The 19,311-nt window shown below is 50.8% G+C and overlaps 1 protein-coding gene across 7 annotated transcripts; it reads left to right on the top strand.

The window, feature by feature from the left end:
* Window positions 1–36: 36 nt before the first annotated feature.
* Nuak1 (Nuak family kinase 1) lies at window positions 37–19,260 on the top strand. 7 transcript variants are annotated; one of them, XM_072019739.1, is made up of 14 exons: window positions 37–774; window positions 4,550–4,663; window positions 4,850–5,049; window positions 5,111–5,581; window positions 5,664–6,180; window positions 6,280–7,441; window positions 7,517–7,888; window positions 7,958–8,343; window positions 8,447–8,743; window positions 8,862–8,897; window positions 9,292–9,461; window positions 13,622–17,366; window positions 17,478–17,810; window positions 17,890–19,260. In XM_072019739.1, the coding sequence occupies exons 2-14, from the start codon at window positions 4,566–4,568 to the stop codon at window positions 17,978–17,980; spliced, it is 7,878 nt and encodes a 2,625-aa protein (XP_071875840.1). In that variant the 5' UTR covers window positions 37–774; window positions 4,550–4,565; the 3' UTR covers window positions 17,981–19,260. The 7 variants fall into 7 exon arrangements, with proteins under 7 accessions (XP_071875840.1, XP_071875834.1, XP_071875837.1 ...); XM_072019733.1 differs by having other exon boundaries at window positions 37–769; window positions 13,622–17,810; XM_072019736.1 differs by having other exon boundaries at window positions 6,280–7,429; window positions 13,622–17,810.
* The last annotated feature ends 51 nt before the right edge of the window (window positions 19,261–19,311 follow it).

Raw genomic sequence — 19,311 nt, 5'->3', positions numbered from 1 at the left:
ATAATTTCCAAATTTTGTATTTCTATTACGAGTATCATGCAAACTCACCAACAACAAGTAGCCACCTACATACCGTATTACCGATTTAGCCGTGAATATGGTATAAAAATCTGTTTTCTCCAAAAACCATATCAAGTAACTTTAACAAATGCCAGTTTCGATAATTCTGATTCTGACGAGATTTCATGCATATTATGATCATTACATCCATAGAACGATCTATGATTCTATCATAAAGTAAAGATTATATCTTATATAGAAAAGGAAATTGGAAAGTAGAGCGTGGTTCGCGTATAATAAAGAATCGTGTCGCATTATATAAAAAATGTCGTTAATACATAGCCAAGGATGTTTTTTCTATAGCGGTGTTCGCATCGGCGAAATGCAATCGCGACGAAATTAGCGAAATCGTACGAAACTCTTTTAAAACGCATACACTCGCAGTGTAGAAAATGACGTCGAAGGATGGCGCTGGTATCACTATAATCTATCCATTCCCTGTTCTCAGTGTTCAAGTCCAAAATTAGTAAATAAAGATGGTGGCAGCGCATGAACTGTGTGCGGTATCGTCACGCGAAAAATGTCTGGTAAAATGAAATGGAAACGAGGAACGTGTACGATCTCTCAGAAAAATTCAAAAGTCGTAGAGACTTAGTGATCGGAGTCACGGCAAAGACGATAATAACAGTGTAAATAGTGTAACTTTCGTATAGTTCCCCGGGAGCGTAAAGCAGCCGCAAAAGAGGATAATTTGGCTCCAGAGTTCACTGTAAGGTACAAATTCTCGCTATTTTTAGACTCTACCCGAGTGTCGATTCTCATTCAGAGCGTCCGTTCGTTCCATCGACGAATATGAGTGCGAAGAAGGAACGTCTATCTCGATTAATCCTGAATAAAGAAACGTTAGGAACAAGCGTCGATTTTCTATCGTGGGCGTTTTCGATTACTCGATAACGAAGAAGGAAAGCTCGTTGTCATCGTCGTTGTCCTCCTCTTCGTCGTCGTGGTCGTCGTCGTGGTCGTCGTCGCGGTCGTCGTCGCGGTCGTCGTCGCGGTCGTCGTCGCGATCGTGGTCGTGGTCGTGGTCTTGGTTGTGGTCGTGATCGTCGACGTCACTCTCGCTTTCATTACCGTATTATCTCGGAATGACGTTCACTCGATGTTTCCTTTTACGTTTATACAGCGAACGATAACGATCGAAATAATTAACGGATGTTCCTAAAGAACTCTTCGAAATATCAGAATGCTATTTTTATCGGCAGGAACCTACATACCGCGCTACGCGCTTTAGTTGCATACGATGCACAAATACATGTACGCACACAGTGACATACATTTTATTTAACCCAATTGATAGAACGATTCTCGCGTCAATCGATACGTCTTATTACCCGCATCAGGAAATTAATTTACCGATCCTATCACCCATTACTGTCACGTTCTTACCGACAATATTTACATCGAGTTTCACCGTATACACTTGGACTCACGGAATTCGATTTCGATCCTGACCTTAGCAATTTGTCGCAGAACGTATAACGACTCGGTGTTCTCACGACGTTTTATTCGAGATTCCTTCGAACGTCGTCTATCGACTCTTTGTCTTTTCCCTAGATTGGCTCTTTATCTTTCTTTATTCTCTTGTTAATTTTCTTTTCCTCGTTAATACGGGTTTAACGTAATACCACGAAAGATTTACGAGGGCAGAAATAGCATAGATCCAGATGGTCGCGAATGAAATTCACCGAGTAGTCTATTAATTCTTGGTGACTCAAACTTTTGTCGCGAGAAATTGCGATCCACGCGTACAATCACCCACGACCAACGTACAGAGATTCATTCATATATGCAATGCGAGTCGCGCGATGGAATAATAAGGGTTTTAATAATAATACGTGAATCACAAGATGCCATACAAGCCACCGGATGACGTCACGTTCAAACGACATCCTCTGGCCCGATAAACATTCTACGTATATCGAACAGTTTGGAGAAGCACTTTCGCGCTGCTTTCTCTATGGTCGTTCGTAGCGAATGTCGACGAACCGAAAGCGAGCGCAAACGGCTGTTAACGGTGAAACGATATCGGGAAAACGGGCATATAACGGTTAACGCTTTTGCAAAGGATTGGAAACTGTAGCAGATCGCGTTTGGAAATTTCGAAAGTTTGCGGGGGAGAAAGAGCAAAGAGGAGCGGAGAGAGTGGACGAGTAGCTCGAAGAGACGAGAACGAGATGGAAGAGGCAGAGCGGTGCACGAAGATTCGTAATCCGTAGCACCGATTTGAAATAGATGAAAGAGGCGATAGGATCGGAAGAGACGTAACAACTAGGAACTAGAAGGAGGCGCGCGCGTGCTCGTACGTTTTATCGTCGACGTTTCGAGGTCGCGGGAAGAAAATCAAAGTTGGCAAATTTTTCGAGCGATCGTTGCCAAACGGCGCCTTCGCGCGTCGACCCTCTAGTTCGCGCGAATAGTTCCGCTTTAGCAGGTTTGCCGACTTGAAAAATTTCGCCGAAAAGCAAGAAGTAGACTGGATGGGAGGGAGGAGAGAAGGAGAACGAAGAAAGAAGGAAAAAAAAAAAAAAAAGGAGAAGAGAGCGAGTCGGATTTGGAAGATACGACAAAGCGCGAAGCCGCGCGAATCGGCTGTGCGATCGGCCGCGCGCGTTTATTTCTAATTGCTCGGTCGAATTTATCTCGCGTTCTTTCAGACTTCGCGCGTTGACAGAAGATATTTTAGACTCGGTCTATAAATAAGAGGTAAAAATTATCATGACCTGGCTACATCGTTCCTACTAGCGCTGTGCATCGAAATCGCTCAGCGGCGAACGTTCGTTCGCGTCGCGTCATCCGATCGTCGAATCGATCGCGATCTCCAGCCGCGTTTTCCGTCGTCCGGTCGACCTCTCGTTTCACGAACGATGCTCTCGTTCGATCGAAAAAAAAAGGTTGGCGATCGACCACCGGATTTGGTCAGGAAGTGGAGAAAGAGAGAAAAAGGGGAAATGGAAGTCATTAGGACATCAGCCCTGAAGCTGGTCTGCCCACGCGGCGGGTCTACGTGCCCGCTAAAAATATCGAAACGCACCACGATCGAATATCGAGAACAAGAAAGACTACGTATGCGCGCGCGAGCGCGCGTGCGATTTTCTACGGGCACGTGTTCCGTTCCGACCCGCGCCACGATTCTTCGACGATTCGATCCTCGCGTCCTTTGTTTTATTTCTTTGATTATTTATGCCTATATAATCCTTTTAGTATAGAGTATCCTATAGTATTTAGTCGGTATCGACTGCCGAAAAAAATTCACCGATTCGCAAAATTTGATTTCCGTTGTTCGCAATTACGCGGATAATGCAATTGCTGACGAATCGCGAATCGCAGAGTCAGACTGGACGATCTAAGAAAGAGAGGGAAAGAACGGTCGGGTGGTTTCCGTGAAAAGTTTCTCGTTTGGCAGGCGTGTTGGCGTGGCTTCTGCGCGACGATCAGCCAAACGAGCTCGCCGCGAGGAAGTCAAGGTGGGCCTCGAAAAATATTCGTACGCTTTTCGGGGAAGGAAAGGTATACAGAGGTATACGCATCGAGGTTACTCACCGAGAGGTAGCCAGGCAAAGCGAAGCAAAGCGGAATTCGCTCGGAAACGGAGGCCAAGAGTGAGGATCGCACGCGCGGTCCAGCCAAGCTTTTCGCTTTCGTTTCGTTCGCGATCGTCATTCTCCTTTCTAGGTTTTCCTTCGTCCTCGAATCGCGAACCATTCTACTCGTTGTCCGTACTCTGTCGTGGACGATGCAGAGATATCTACGCGTCGCTTTCGCTTTCGCTTTCGCCGTCTCTTGTCCGACCGCGCTGCCAGTCGTTGGAGACGACGGAACTTGCTCCGTCGGAAGAAACAACGAGATTTCGGTTCGATGAAATCCTATATCGATTCGATTCGATTCGACTGGATTCGATGGAATACGGTTGGCAGCGCGCACAGCGCGGACAGGAAACGAGCGTGCGTCGTCGGGGGGGTAAGCGTCGCTAGAGCCGTTGATCGGCGGGAGAGACGCACGCCGGCGTCTCGCAACCGAAAATAAACTCACCGCATTTTGTCCGTCTGTCCTTCCTTCTCGGTTTCACCGTAAATCCGATAATCGTACTCTGCCTCTTTGCCGTTATCCTCGATCGCGAGACCGCGGGCATTCAGCCTCCGACTTCGAACCTCCAGCTTGGAGGTCGACCCTAACAACGAGTCATCTTTCGAAAAAAATAATATCTCTCTCTCCCCACCCACCGAGTCTCTTTCTAGTCCGGTTGAATACGACCTCGTTGCCGATTCATCGTGCGCGTCTCGCACCGCGAATACAACACCGTTCCAAACGTTTTTTCGACGCGGACACTCGATATCTTGGAATTTTCTTGCTAAACGAGCATCGACGGAAACAGCTGATGAGACCAACCACCGCCACCTTCTTCTCCTTATCCTCCTCCTCCTCCTCCTCCTCTTTAAACCTTAAAGGCCTGTTTTACTCGATATTACACCGGTACTCGCTTTGTTTTCAGATAAGAATAAGAAAAAATGGTGGTAGGCGAGGCGAATATACACAACATAATGGGAGGAATGGAGAGCACGGGCGGGGTGCGACTTCACAATCACAAACGGAAATTGAAGCAGAGGTATGAAGCGGAGAAGACCGGAATTCTAGACGATTGGGGGAGGGGGCAGTAAGATTCGCGTGTTCGCTAAATACTTGCTGGAACTTACGTAACGCGAGAGAGATGATAAGAGATAGTAGTATGTAGTCGCGTTGCGGATATCACGAGCACGCGAATCAATCCGTATTCCTTTTCTCTTGCTCTCAGGTTCGACATCATCAAGAAGCTCGGTCAAGGTACTTATGGTAAAGTTCAATTGGGAATCAACAAGGAAACCGGGCAAGAAGTTGCGATAAAAACTATTAAAAAATGCAAGATAGAAACGGAAGCCGACTTGATCAGGATACGAAGGGAGATTCAGATAATGTCGAGCGTTCAACATCCCAACATTATTCACATATACGAAGGTACGGTCTGGTCTGGTTTCTTCCAGAGATCGAAACTCTCACGTCGATCGCGTTTTTCCAGTGTTCGAGAACAGGGAGAAGATGGTGCTGGTAATGGAGTACGCAGCCGGTGGCGAACTCTACGACTACTTGAGCGAGCGCAAGGTGCTGACGGAACACGAGGCTCGACGAATATTTCGACAGATAGCCACCGCAGTTTTTTACTGTCACAAGCATAAAATCTGTCATCGGGACTTGAAGCTGGAAAACATATTGCTAGATCAGGTTGGAAACGCGAAAATCGCGGATTTTGGCTTGTCGAACGTGTTCGACGAGCAACGACTGTTGAACACGTTCTGCGGCAGTCCGCTGTACGCCAGTCCCGAAATCGTCAAAGGTACCCCGTATCACGGCCCCGAAGTCGACTGCTGGAGCTTGGGCGTTCTTCTCTATACTCTGGTGTACGGTGCCATGCCCTTCGACGGCTCCAACTTCAAACGACTAGTCAAACAGATCTCACAGTCCGACTACTTCGAACCTAAGAAACCGTCGCGTAAGTGTTGACTCGTAGCTCGCTGTTTCTCCGTCTACGAGCGGCGTCAACGTGGTTCCACCTAATCCCGTGTTTCTTCCAGCCGCCTCCCCTCTTATCAAGGACATGCTGACCGTTTGTCCCGCCAGAAGAGCCGACATCGAAAGGATTTGCACCCATTGGTGGGTGAACGAAGGTTACGAGCAGAATTGCTTGGACATCGCGGAGGACTTGGCGGCTCAAACTCCCGTTCGATTGGATTTGTTGCTCTCTCTGGTACCACAGTCCGCGAGCGCGGAGAAACTGGTCGTCGGGGACCAACAGCCAGCCGCAGCGGACGTTCCGAATAACGTGTCTTCCGAAACTCTGATACCTACCAGATGCCATTCCGTCGGCAGCTTGATGGAACTGGATCAGAGCGGTTCCGATAGACGGATAAGAAGAGAGTTAATCGAGGAGGAGCAGAGGACCGCTCCGATCGGTGGCGACGCCAAAAGGAAATTGGAGACAACGCCGTCGATGGACGAAACGGCTGCCGCCGATGCCAAGAGAAAGGAACGACCTCGAAGGAAAGAAAAGCGGGACGAACCCGAGGCTAGAATGTACAAATCCGTGTCCAGGTAATCGATACGAAGCCTCTTCGTCGCGTCAACGTCCTTCCCATTGAACTCGTTCGTTACTCTGTTTTTCTCTCTTCTTTTTTTCCCCCCCTTTTGTAGGCATCACTCGGCGCCTATTCCAAACTCGATCACGGAGGAAGCTATGGAGGTGGATCCAATGGTAACCGTTCCTATTAGCAAGACCGTCGACTTGAACAAGATCGAATCTACGGCAGCTTGTCTAGAATTGATCAAAGAATGTAGCGAGAGGTCACCGAGCAAGGAGAGAAGCAAAACGCCGATGATTCACGAACCGGAACAGCGACCGCTCGCGGTGGACGAATCCCGGCGAGTCTCGTCGGAAGATCGCGCCGTCGTCAATCACGACGAGGAGCGCTTGCCGGACGAACGCCAAGCGAAATCGTTAGACGACGGACACCGTGACGAATCGTCGAAACGTTCGGAGATGGAGCACGATCAAACGATCGCGCGTTCCGCGACTCCCGTCTTCGAACCATCGAACGAGAAGACTTTGGCCGGAAACGAGAGGTTCGAGAGAACGTCGTCGACCGGCGTTCAAGAGGAATCGATCAGCCTCGAGGCGACTCAACGAGAGTTTAAGAAGCTGAAAGAAAAGGCGCTGTCTCTCGATTCGGAACTTTCCAACGAACCGCGAGACGCTGCTGGCAAGACGTTCGAAAGGAGACGCTCCAAGATATTCGAGACCGCGGAGAAGTTCAATCAGATGGCGTCGAACGTGGAAAACGAGAAACCTAAAAAGATCTTTATACCCGGCGTGAACGTTGGAGGGGCGAAGCGCGTGTTCGAAAGAAAGGCCAGTCTCTCTTCCATTGTCACGCCTCCGCCTACGAAATGCGTCGCGTCCAAAATGATCATCGACGTTCCTACGACGGACGCGAAGAGGAACGAAAATTCGAACGACAAGACGAAGCCAACGCGAATCGAACGCGAGGAACAGGAACAGCAGGAGCAGGGAGAGGAAAACGAAGAAGAGGAGAAGAAGAAGGAAGAGGCGAAAAAACGGGCTATCGACATAATAAGTGGTGCGATTGGTAAACCACCTATGCAAAGGAGGATAAACGGATCTCCGCCAATTTCGCCCTCCAGCCAAGAACCAAAGAAACTTCCGTCAAAGATATCGGTCGGTACGAACGATTCGCGTTCGGCCACGCAATCCTTGACTACGACACCCACCGAAACCAACTTCTCGTTCGATGAGAAAACAGCGGACGCGGACGGACGAGCGACGGTAAGATCGACGGTAAGATCGACGGTAGATCGGCGAACGAAAACGTTCTAACCGTGCACGCGTTTTTATTCGATCGAATGTTTTCAGGTCTCGACAGAGGCGTTCGACAACGATAACGACGACGGCGACAACGACGACGACGAACCGGAAGAACCAAAAATGTCCAGCAAAATGGAAATCACTCTAAAGAGCGCGACTCTACCCAGACCACGAAAGACGAGCAAAGCCGAGATCTCCGTGACGAGTACGAAACCCTACAAGGCCCAAGTTCCGTTCGCGTTCAAATCCGAACTCGAGGCCAAGATCGACGCGTTTCAGCCACAGAAACTGCGAACGCAACGATCGGAAGTGGCGTTTCCCGTTGCAGCCGCGGTACCGCAGACCAATCGAAGCTCCAGCTTGGAACCTGAAAGCAGACCGAGGAGCGGTGCGCCGAAGGAGAGGATAATTCCGATTCAGGTATTGAACTCGAGCGATAATCTAATTCGTCGATTCTTGATCCGTTCGATACACGATTTCCAACGACAGATGGAAGCGGATCATCGGCATTCGCGACATTCGTCGACCACGCCTCCACCTTCCAAGCCGCCACCGATGCCTCAAAGATCGGTTTCGCAGCGGTCGGGCTCGTTGTCTCGTCAATCGACCGCGGACTCGGATACCGATAGCGCTCTCGGATCGACCGTTGGTCCCGAGCCGATCCGAAAGAGTCCTCGAGAATATATTATTCCTATCGCCGTGGAAGGCGGTGGATACGTGACCCCCAGATCCGGTAGCGTGGAGCCTGAGAGCAAAACCGGTGGCACACCGTCTAGCGCCAACGTGCCCCGCTCCAGATTTGGTAGACCTCGACGAATGAGCTCGCTGTTGTCGGATGCGAGCGAGGATGAATCGCCGTTCTCTTCGTTGCACAGGTAGGGCTTTATCTCTTCGTTTCGAGTCCTGCAGCTTTCGACGCGCGTTCGAGCGTCCGTACGATAGCAAGGAGTCGATGATACGCGTTTTCGTCGCTTGCAGAGACAGCGAGGATCTATTGCAACGACACATGCATCGATTGAGAAGCTCCCGGCCATCGAGACAGCCACCGGAACACGTGGACAGCTTGTCCTCCGGCGAGGACGACGACGACGATGGATTCGAATTGTTAACCGCCGAGAACCTATTCTCCACTCTGCTGTCCAGAGTGCGAAGCTTGACACAAAGATTGAACGTGGACGACAATCGTACCACCGGCTTCCCAAGTTCCCGCCTGTTTGGAAGACTAGGATCCAATTCCTCGCAAGCGTTGTGGGGTCTAAACAAACCACTGTCGAGGTAATTTATCGATGCCGTTTAGCCATCCTTTACCGTCTGTCTTTCTCTCTTTCTCGCGCGAGATTGCTGAAATATCGAGGATACCTAATGACAACGGTTTAACGCTTGTTTGTGCAAGCTACCAGACGTATGTCGAAACGAGGACCGTGACTACGTGAGTCCAATTGTTACAACAACTTTAGAACAATGTAGTCTATGCCGATTATTTTAGAAGGTAGCGCAAAATATATCACGAGTATTCTATCTCGAACGTATCGGCTCGCTGCGATAGTAACGGCCGTTCTCCTCGCCGTTCGAAACGCGTACACTTTTGCCTCTCACGCTTTCTTTCATACGCTATACTTGGCTGTCGGAGCTGCGCTCTCGAAACGCCGGCTTTTCGGGCGATCTCGCCGGTTTCCAACAGCCAGCCAACGAACGGTTGCGTTTCGTTACGTTGACGAGATCGGAAGAATAGTTTCGACCAACGACCGATGGAACGCGCGTGAAAGCAAACGTTCGCAATCCGTAGGAGAATCACGCAAACGTTTTATCTGTTTGGAACCTAGGCGGTTGTCGGAGTCGCAGTTCAGGCATACGCTCGGTCGAGAGGGTGACATACTGTCGAGGAAAGATTGCTCGAGCACGTCGAACCCAGGAACTCCGAGCAGTCCAGGATCGCATGGTAATCCATCGAGGGAAACGGTATTCGATGTCGGCAGTAACACTTTACCAAGAGGTAAGATAAACCTGCAGCGATTATTCTACGATCGTTCTACAAATTTTACCGTAGAAAAACAACCGTATCGTGCTGCGAAATGAATCGTTCGTGTCCAACGAGGGTGAACCCTCTGCGTTCCATGTTCCACCTGCTCGTCGTCGAGTTTCGATGGAAGCAACGATCGTCGAACGGATCGTCGAATGGATCGCCGGATCACAAACGGTTCACGCGGCTCGAGATTCTACCCAGTGTCAAAATTTCCTCGTAACTTTGGATCTTCGGTTGGATCATCGTGGTTCGTGAAAAGACGAGCTTCCGCCTATTCGCGATCCTATTTAATAAGATATATTTAACGAGGATATATTTTGTCACTGGTTGAAATCGCAAGCCGTACGAGAAAATGCCGAATGCGTTTACTCGGCATGCATTTTCTGGTACAACCTAGCTGTTGTCGAGTCGTTGATAGACAGAGCGTATCTTTTTCTTTATTTTTGCCCATCACCCTCGCCCCTCCCCTCCCCTCCCCCTGCCCCCCTCCAACGATCCTCTTTCTCTCTCCAACGACCCGCTTTCTCCGTCGATCATCCATCTTTCCTCCCCTTGCCGTTTCTTTTTCATTTTCTTTTCTCTTTTCGTCTGTCTCTCTTCCTCCGCCGAGTATCTTTTTTCCGATGTTCTTGCCTGACGATGTTTTTTTGCAACATTTGATACTAACCTCGTTTAGAAATGTATAAAGATATATGGTTCGTGTTTGGCACAGGTGGGTAAACGTTTCAGTGATTTGCGACGCGTATAGCGAAATCGAGAAGGTCGAAGGCTGATCGAAACGTAACCGGTACTCGCGCGTCTCCTTTTGAATTTTGGACGAGAGAGCACCGATATTTTTTTTTTTTTTTTTTTTTTTTTTTTTTTTTTTTTTTTTCGGTGGCGGCTTACACCGGCTTCTTCGTTGCGCAAAGTACAAGTGCGCGAACGAGATACAGTTTTCTAAGCGCATGTCTGCACCGTGTTCTTTGCAAACGGTACCTGCCTGTTGTTCCGTTTTTCTTTCCTCTTCTTCTTCTTCTTCTTCTTCTTCTTTCTTACACTCTTTTTCTTCATTTTTTCCGCGATAGAACCGCGCAGACCGAAGACACGCGATTACGCGATCAAGCATCGAACGATTAATCTCCGCTCGCGTTCGAACAAGTTTGAGCATTAAAATTACTCACAGACGTGACTCGCCGTACTTTGCCTAACACGTAGAAGCCCGTAATACACGCAGTAGCAGCGAGTTGCGATGTTGTTGATTTACATACTATCCCATTAACACGAGCAGCCGCAATTCACTTTTCTTCTTTAATTTATTCAGTGTCACGCTAAAGTTTACTTTTTAAAGCATGATTGCACACGTTACCCATATACACGAATACACGAGGAAATTCAGTTCTATTACTCTCCAAGATAAAATCCATCTTTGATGAAAATTTACGCATCTACTTCGCATCTTCAAGTCTATCGTCGACTCTTCAATCAGCGATCGGAGCGGATATTCCAGAGTTGATATTTTCGGTATACGCGCACCGTCCACCACGATTGCTTCGTTTTCCATCGACCAAACCTCGATCCGAATCGGCTGCGCATTCTTTCGCTTTCTTCTTCGGTACCACGTTCGTAACCGCACGTTCGTAACGTCACGGTCGTTGGAACGAAAAAGAAAATCGAAGAGAAGCAAAGTCGGCCGTAAAATGAAAACGGTGAGAAGAGACGAGATCGATCGAGTAGCCGATTTTTCCGAACGAATTGCTAACGAGAGTTTGTTCCGCGCGAAGCGACGCCGGCCGGAATCGCGCGAAGAGGAACGTCAGCCGACAGCTGAAATTCTTTCTTGTTTATACGGGCGGTGATTCGATCGCGTGGTTCGCCAAAGTACGAGTTTCGTAAGACGCGCGCAACGCCCGAGCTAACGGCTTAACGCTTAATTATCCATTTTCCACGCGACCGGCGTAACTCTCGTGCGATTAATCGGCAAAGATGGTGGAAAGGTGGCATCGTTCTTTCGTCGGTCGGGCAACGAACGAACCGTGCCGATGGTGCGACCGATTATCGAAAATATACACTGGAAAATCACGGTAGAATCGTTTTGTCTAAATAGATGTAATTGACGGTTTTTTTCTCACGGTTGTTGCAGCGACCGTGCGAGTGACTCTACGTAGGCGGGCGGATGCTAATCCCCAGTAGGCAAAGCAAGTTAGGTACTATGCCAGCACACTTTTATCCGACGAACGTCACCTCGTCGCTCTGTTGCCGCACGATCGATCACGCGAATGTTCGCGATCGTTCGAGCGACGTGCGGCCGACGTGCGGCCGACGTTCCGATGTTTGCGCGACACTCGGCCAAACTCTGCACACCTATCGAACATCAAAGCCGCGCTCACCAACGCGCTCCACTCGTCGTAGCTCGACCGCGGTCGCGTTCGTCTAGCGCGCCGCGTGACAAACGATAGCCGACCCGGACAGAAGGAAGATCTCGCGTCGATCGAGCACGCACGCTGCTCAACGAGAAGACGTGGAAGCGATTTTCCGAGTTTCCGCCAATCGACGGACGCAGCCCGGGTCAATTGCGATCCATCGACCGGGTCGTCATCGCGCTCTTTCAAGGAATACGCCATCGTCTCGCTGTCACGACGCGTGGCAATCGGCGAAGGATCGCTGGATGCGCGAACACCAGCGATGGATCGATCGATCTCCGAGACCACGTATCCGCTGTGTACCGTCGAAAACTTACGCTATTAAGAGGAAAGATACTTGGAAAAATTGTACACCGCGAGGCGAAAGGAGCTAACCCTTGTTTGAGATGGCTGATATTTGTTGTGTTTTTAAGAGTTTAAATAACAACGTTTTATTACTTTTACATTGTTCTCAGCATGCTTTGATAACGCTATCATATCGTATTTAATACCGTACACTCTGCATTATCCTCGACTTGAGTTTACATATTTCACGCGTTCTGATTTTCGTCGCTCGACACGACATACGTATTTATTTCGATGTTACTCGACCGCCAAACGGTTGATCTTGCGAATCCGTTTGCGAGTCCTCTGTTAACGTTCGAGTCGAGTTTAACGCCGTTCGCAGCAGCCGCGGCCGGCCACCTTCCAATGGATTCGCGATGGATTCGCATAGTCAACCATCGCGATCTCCAAACACCGTTCTGATTTCTTGAAACCCCACTAAAAACCTATAACCTGGTGTCCGTACGCACATAGAAAGCCTCATATGCTGCATGTCATCGTTCGGCGAGTATACGAGTTTACTCTTGACAATTTCTCGTGTCGATATACTTGGAGACGTATGTCACGTACGCATGTATGTATGTATGTATGTATGTATGTATCTATATATATATAGATATATATAGATATGTATACACATCCGCGTGTAACTGACGCGTGTATACGTGTGAACGTGCGCGTGATGCGTGTCCGTACATCCTCGTCGATGTACGTTTTGGAAAGGGGGATGGTATCGTTACACAAGTACCGATTACACTGTACAAACCCCGAAAGTGCCAGACATCGAACTATCGACGCCTTTGCCCGTTTAGCGGCGCGTTCGGTATCAGTCCGTCCCTCGATTCGTTCGTTTCGTCCGTACGTTTCGTATCGTTTTCCAAGTCTTTTCGCCTCCTCTTTTCCCCATCTTCTCTTTGCTCATCTTCTTTATTTCTTTTTAAATTTAGTTTCCTGCGACGACATAACGGTACAGAGAGACGATCGTTCTCGGACGCTTTCCACGTAACGTTGGATCGAAACAACCGGATCAAACAACCGGGTTGTCCGTTTCGTTCTTTTTTTTTTTCCCCTTTTCTTTTCTTTCTTCTCTCTTTATCGCGTTACGATACGCTGCGCGCGGGCAAACTCGTTCATCGTTCGGTTCAGTGGCCTTGGAGCCGTTTCTCTCTCTCTCTCCCTCTATCTCTATCTCTATCTTTCTTTCTTTCATCGGTTAAATTTATTTATTAATTTTTCGAGAAATTTTATAAGAGACGAAAGAAGAAATTTCATGTATGTAGAAATAAAGGAGTGTAAATATGGAGAAAGTCGGAGTATTTTATCCGCCTCCCGTCATAAAGACAACGACGAAACTTTTGGACGATCGGCCCGAGAACACATGTCATCCGGAGGTTTGTTTTTCAGATAAAGTAGCACGCGAAGACGTAGAAGCGGAAGCAACGCGAATGAAAAAAGAGACGCAGGAATCGTTAGAGCAAAGCTTCACGCCGAGCTTGACCAGACGATTGGGCAGAACGTTGATCGAGCAAACCAGACGATCGTTGACGAGATCACCGTCCGTTTCGCGCGAAAGCCGGGCCCGTTCGGCCGAGAGAGACGCGTCCGAGGCGGCGTCGTCGTCGTCGGCGGCGGCGGCGGTCGACCGATCCGTCTCCACCGTTTCCGACCAGTCCGAGTACAAGCACCGATCGGCGAGCGATCGACGGGCCATCAGGAGAACCAACAGCCTACTGGAATCGTCGACCGGATCGCTCGCCTCGCCCCGTCGTACCGTCGTCGGTCTCTTCGACGACGAGGATGATCTCGCGGATAATCGACACCTGCACGGTCGTTCCTCCTTCTTCTCCACGTTTCCCAGGGACACGGTGGCGCGTGGCAACCTCGGCAGATGGTACAACGAAACTGGCGGTGGTCGAGCCAGCACGGGCAGACTGCGAAAGGACAGCTTCCGTTCGTATCGTACGGACAAGATTCAGGAAGAGACGTCGGACGACGCGTTCGCCGGCGACAGAAGCGGCTCGATCTCGGAGTACGCTTCGACCTCGGCCTGCGACTCCAACACGAACCCGTTGGACGACGACGCTTCGCCGACCGAGTCTTGCGCCAACAACGCGGTCGACTACAAGCCCGCGTACAAGTCGGATCCTTCGTCGAGAAACTTGGAGAACAGGTTGTTAGCCGCGGAGAACTTGATCAGGGAATCGAAACTGAAGAACTTGGGCTCATCCGGCGCGGTGAATCTAACGTCCAGCTACCGAGACACGGACAAATGCGAGAAACGATCGTTGATCTCGGTGGCGGAAACGACCGGAGCCTCGGCAACCTCGAAGCGGCGAACCTGTATCCCCAGCCTGAGGCTGCGATCCGGCTCGTTGACCAGAGAGCCGAGCGCGGTCGTCGACCGGCGAAAATCGTTGGCGGATTCGCAGGACGTGGCGAATCTCGTGGCGCGAACCCTCGTCCCGGAAAGATCGTTGCTGAGCAAGTTTTTCAAAACCGCCGCCAGCCGATCGGAGAACGAGTCGACCAGGGACAAGGAGAAGGAAACGACGGAGGTAGAGAAGGAGAAAGAGAAGCCGCAAAAGTCGAAGCAACGTCGGATATCGCGATTCCTACGGCCGGACTTTTTCGATACGCCCAGAGAGGAGAGTCGTTACGCGAAAGAGAAGGAAGCGCAGAAGGCGGCGGAGAACGAACGTCGCAAGTCTCGGTTCATGAAGCGGAAAAGCGAGAACAAGGACGCGGCAGCGGTGTCGAAAACCACCGTGCCAACGACGACGAGCCGAGAAGGCAGCGTCGAGACGGAGAAGAAACGGGAGAAGGAACTGAAGAACGAGATCAATTGTCGGAGAAGGGATCGATGCTCGCGGGAAAGGGAAACGGCGACGGAAACGACAGAGCCGATCGAAGGTTCGCGAAACGGATTTCTGCACTCGTTGGAGAAGAAGCTGGAGAGTCTTCGGTGCAACGACGAACAGCGTTCGTCGGGACGAGAGAAGACGACGGCGAGATCGGCAGCGAGCGACGAGCGAACGATCGGCAACGAAGCGTCGCGGGAACGATCCGCGCCACCGGTCGACCGTCGCCTCTCCTCGGCCTCCAACGAACGCGTTACCCTCGAAAGAGCGAGCAGCGTCGAGGATCTCTCCCGGCCGAAAAACCCGAAGCGAAACTCTCCGAAGAGCAGAGTCTCTTCCGTGCTCGGTTTGTTCAAGACCGCGGATCCGAAACAGCTGGCGAACGGCACGCGATCGCAGACCACGATCCTCGGCAAGCTGAAGAAGAGTCCGCCGAAGGTGCTCGCGGATCTCACATCCGTCGAGGATGCGACCGCCGCTCCTACCGTCGGTAGCAAGATACCGACCAAGCTGGTCGCCAACGCCGACGCCAGATCCGCGAAGAAGATCGGCGAGGCGAACAAATCGGACAAGCCGGAAAAACGCGTCTCCTCGTGCGAATCTTCGAGGCGGTTCTCGTCGAAGGAGGGACCGAGGCAGGACGGAACACCGTCGACCGCGAAAGAGAGGAGCGCGTCACGCGAGAAAGAATCGGCCGGGGAGAGAGGTAACTGGAATCGAGACGCGGAGCAAGCATCGACGGATACGAGACGCGAGAAACCAAACGACGACGAGAGAAGATCGACGGAAAAGAGATCCGTGGCGATCCCGGGCAACAGAGGTAAACGAGCGAATCGGTGTTCGCTGGAGAACGGCGCCTCGTCCACGGAACCGAGCAGATCCGAGAACGCGGAGAAAAAGACGGGAAAACCGACGAAAAAGACGTGCGAAACGTCGGAAAGCAACGACTCGGACGGCGTGAAAAAGAAGAGAATAGTACGAGTGACGAAGAAGGTGGTGAAAAAGTCGACGGTCTCCGGCGGTGGGACCGGCGACAAATCGATCGACAAATCCGGCGACGCCGATAAAACGTCGGAAGGGAAGGAGAAGCCGGCGAAACCTCGAACGAAGAAAAAGGTAGCCGGTATCTGCGACAAGAGTTCGGTCGAGTCAAAAGTCGCGACCGGTAGCGCGAAGCCGGGCAACTCGGAAGAAAACGGACTTGGGACGGAATCGGGGGACAAGAGCGAGGAAAGAGGTACCAACGACTATTCCGAGGAGGAAACCAACAACGACGAACCGAGGAAAATTCAACGGGAGTCTCAACGACCGAACAGGAACAATCTGAAGCTCGATCTGTCCAAGATACCTCAACACTCGTTCAGGAACGCTACGCCCAAGAGGGATTCGCCGAAATCCGATTCCCCGTCGTCGACGACGAACCAAGATCTCCCCGGCAAGCTGATGGAATGTCTGTCGAAGGTGACGCATCGCGCCAGCATCGCCGGCAACAAGACAATCGTCGACAAACCGTTGCGCGTCAGAGACGTTGCCGAACTGAAGCGAGAGGTGACCGAGTGCGCCAAGATCATCGAGAGCCACGCGGAATCGGCGGTGAACGCGGTGCAAGATCCGCCGGAAGCGAGAAAGTCGAGCGCGATTCCTTCGGAAGTTTCGACGGAGAACGAGCGGCCGATAACGAGCGCAACTACCGCCGTCACCGGCACCGATTATCCGAACGACGTTCTTTCGCCGATGGACGATCCCGAGAGCTTCGATTCGTGGTCGATCAGCTCGGCGGAATTGAGCCACGCGCGACCGGACTTGCACTCGCCCACGTCTCCGTCGCATTCGTTGTACGCCAGAAACGACAACTCTGACAATTCGGAATCGGTGATCGATCGAATACGCAGACGAAGCTTCTACTCGCGGTTCAACGATAGACGAAGACCGTCGTTGACGGCTCCGCCACCGGGCGTCGCTTTGCCCGGCAGCGCGACGCTGCCGAGAAAATTCAGCTTCAGCGGACACCGCGAGCACCGGGATCGCGGTAGATACGGAACCGGATACGCCGGATTCGCCTCCGCGGTCACTTCGAAGACCGGTGGCGGCGGCGGCGGCGGCAGCAGCGGCAACAGGTACGCCACTGACAAAAGGTACGGTTTCTATAGCGAGGATGGCGTCGCGATAGATCGTCGCAATCGATCGCTCGACCGAGCCGCTCGCTACTCCGATACCGGCTACGTCACCGATCTCAAGTCGCCGACCGAGCACCCGGTCGTACTCTCCTCGTCCTACGATCCTCTCAGAAGGTATCTCAGGTCGCCGACCTTCGACCTGTCCGCCTCCAGGTCGAGATATCACAGCGTCGACTTTACCGCGGATCCGGATCTAGCCACCGTGTACAGACCTTCTGCTTCCAGCTTGTCCAACGACTCTGTCAGCCTCGGTTACTCCTCTCTGCCGAGAAAGTACGCGATCGGACTTGCCGAACCGAAAACCGTCCAGTACTACGAGGAGTTGCTATCTCCGAGCACCGCGGACTACTCGCCGTCTAGGAGGTCGCCGACGTGCAGCGAGTATCCGACTAGGTGCGAGAACGGCTACTACAACGGAAATTCGGATCTACGCGCAAACGCCGCGAAACGGAAAACTTGCACGGAGAACGCGAGAACGCTGGAGCTTTACGAAGATACCGATCCTGCTTCGTCGTCAGCCGCTCCCTGCGGCGACGAACGATCCACGGAACAGAGGAGGTAATCGCTCGTCTCTCCTCCTTCTACTCCTCCTTAGTTCCTCGACGGTTGTAATATCGCGTTTCCTTTGATTTTGCAGGAGCAAAGGCGGCGAACGTACGACCCAGACGAAACATTCGCTAGCCACGTCCGCTGAAACGACGAGCCGTTGCGCCAACGACCACAGTTAATCTCGTTTTCGCCGATTCGCGCGACGACGCTTTACGCGCGCACCCAACGTCTCGCTACTTTTGTTCGTTGCGCGCATTGATTCCAGCGTTATCGTCCACGTTTCTCGGCCGAGTAATCGGTAACGTGCGTTACGGTATACGCGTATTATCCAAGTGATTGCGACAGTTCGTCTTTCGTAGAAGATACTCTCTTATTCCGCGTTGCCAGACGCAAGATCGTATTTCTCCCACCATCTCGATACGACCTCGTTCTAGTCTATTTATTTAATCGACGTAGGATTTCGAGTGCAATCGCAATTGCCCGACCGTACCGAACGCTCGTCTCGTCTCGTCTCGTCTTCGTTACGAAACGATTCAACGGCCTAAAACCACCCCGTCTCGTTTTCCCTCGAAACCGACGAAACGTACTTCTTCGTCCGCCCCGCTGTTTTCGTCGGACGTTACGTTACGTCGGACGCTCGGTCCATATTCGTTGTAGCAAATGTCTCGTCCATTCTGCCAACTTCGCGTTTTTCTCTCTTCTTTACTTAATAAATCTTAATATGCGACATTGCAATAGTTGTTTTCTATGGCTGTTATCATTATCGCTATTATCACCGTCGCCATCGTCGCGATGACCATAGCTATCGTCGTTATTATTGTTATCGTTATTGTTACATCATCGTCGTCGCTTTTATTTTTACCACTATATTATATAAAAGTGTGCCTTGAAAAAATGTTGTTGCCACGTAAATTGTATATCTTTTCCGAGAAACTCGACGTTCGTATGATCCAACGAACCGCGTATACGTTTTCTCCTTTTTCTCTAGTTTCTCCTTTCTCTTCTTTTCGTGTTATCTGCTCGAAACGCGTGTATGTGTCGTTACGAGCGGTTTTGGCTGCAGTATTTCTAAAATTGTAAGTTAAGTTAAAGCTTAAGGCTGACGCGAGATACGTAGCTGTTGGAACGGCTAGATACTCCAGCTATCGGATTGTCGCGAAAACGTGAACGCTGTACGAGAGTAACGAGAGCCAGTTGCTTCGTCACGCGCAACGTTTTCGCATTTTTCGTTGATCGATTCAACGGCATTCGTTATCCCGAAACGCGTCTCGAGCAGCGTTTCGCGTTCCCTCTCTATATTCTCGCGGAGCAAGTTTTATCTTGGTCGTATCTCTGCAAGATCCCTTCAAAACGTTGCAGGTATTCGCTGCGAATCTCTGACTGACTAGCCACGGTCTTCCGCTTCTTATGTATGCGTTTTCTACTCGTATTTTAAAATAAACCATGCTATTCGAACGAGCATCGTTCGCCTGCTCATTGTTAAACTCCGATGTTTCATTGTTCGTTTGTC

This window comes from Bombus fervidus, chromosome 16 (assembly GCF_041682495.2).
Source record: "Bombus fervidus isolate BK054 chromosome 16, iyBomFerv1, whole genome shotgun sequence".
Taxonomy (NCBI): domain Eukaryota; kingdom Metazoa; phylum Arthropoda; class Insecta; order Hymenoptera; family Apidae; genus Bombus; species Bombus fervidus.
Note: the sequence above shows the minus strand (reverse complement) of the source record. Positions and strands in the feature narration are given on the sequence as shown.

Bases quoted from the DNA above. Each gene is read 5' to 3' on its own strand.
- Nuak1 (XM_072019733.1), top strand. From the start codon at position 4,566: ATGGTGGTAGGCGAGGCGAATATACACAACATAATGGGAGGAATGGAG. The intron at 8,344-8,446 runs GTAGGGCTTTAT...CGTCGCTTGCAG, and splicing joins CCGTTCTCTTCGTTGCACAG to AGACAGCGAGGATCTATTGC. The intron at 8,744-8,861 runs GTAATTTATCGA...TGTTTGTGCAAG, and splicing joins CTAAACAAACCACTGTCGAG to CTACCAGACGTATGTCGAAA.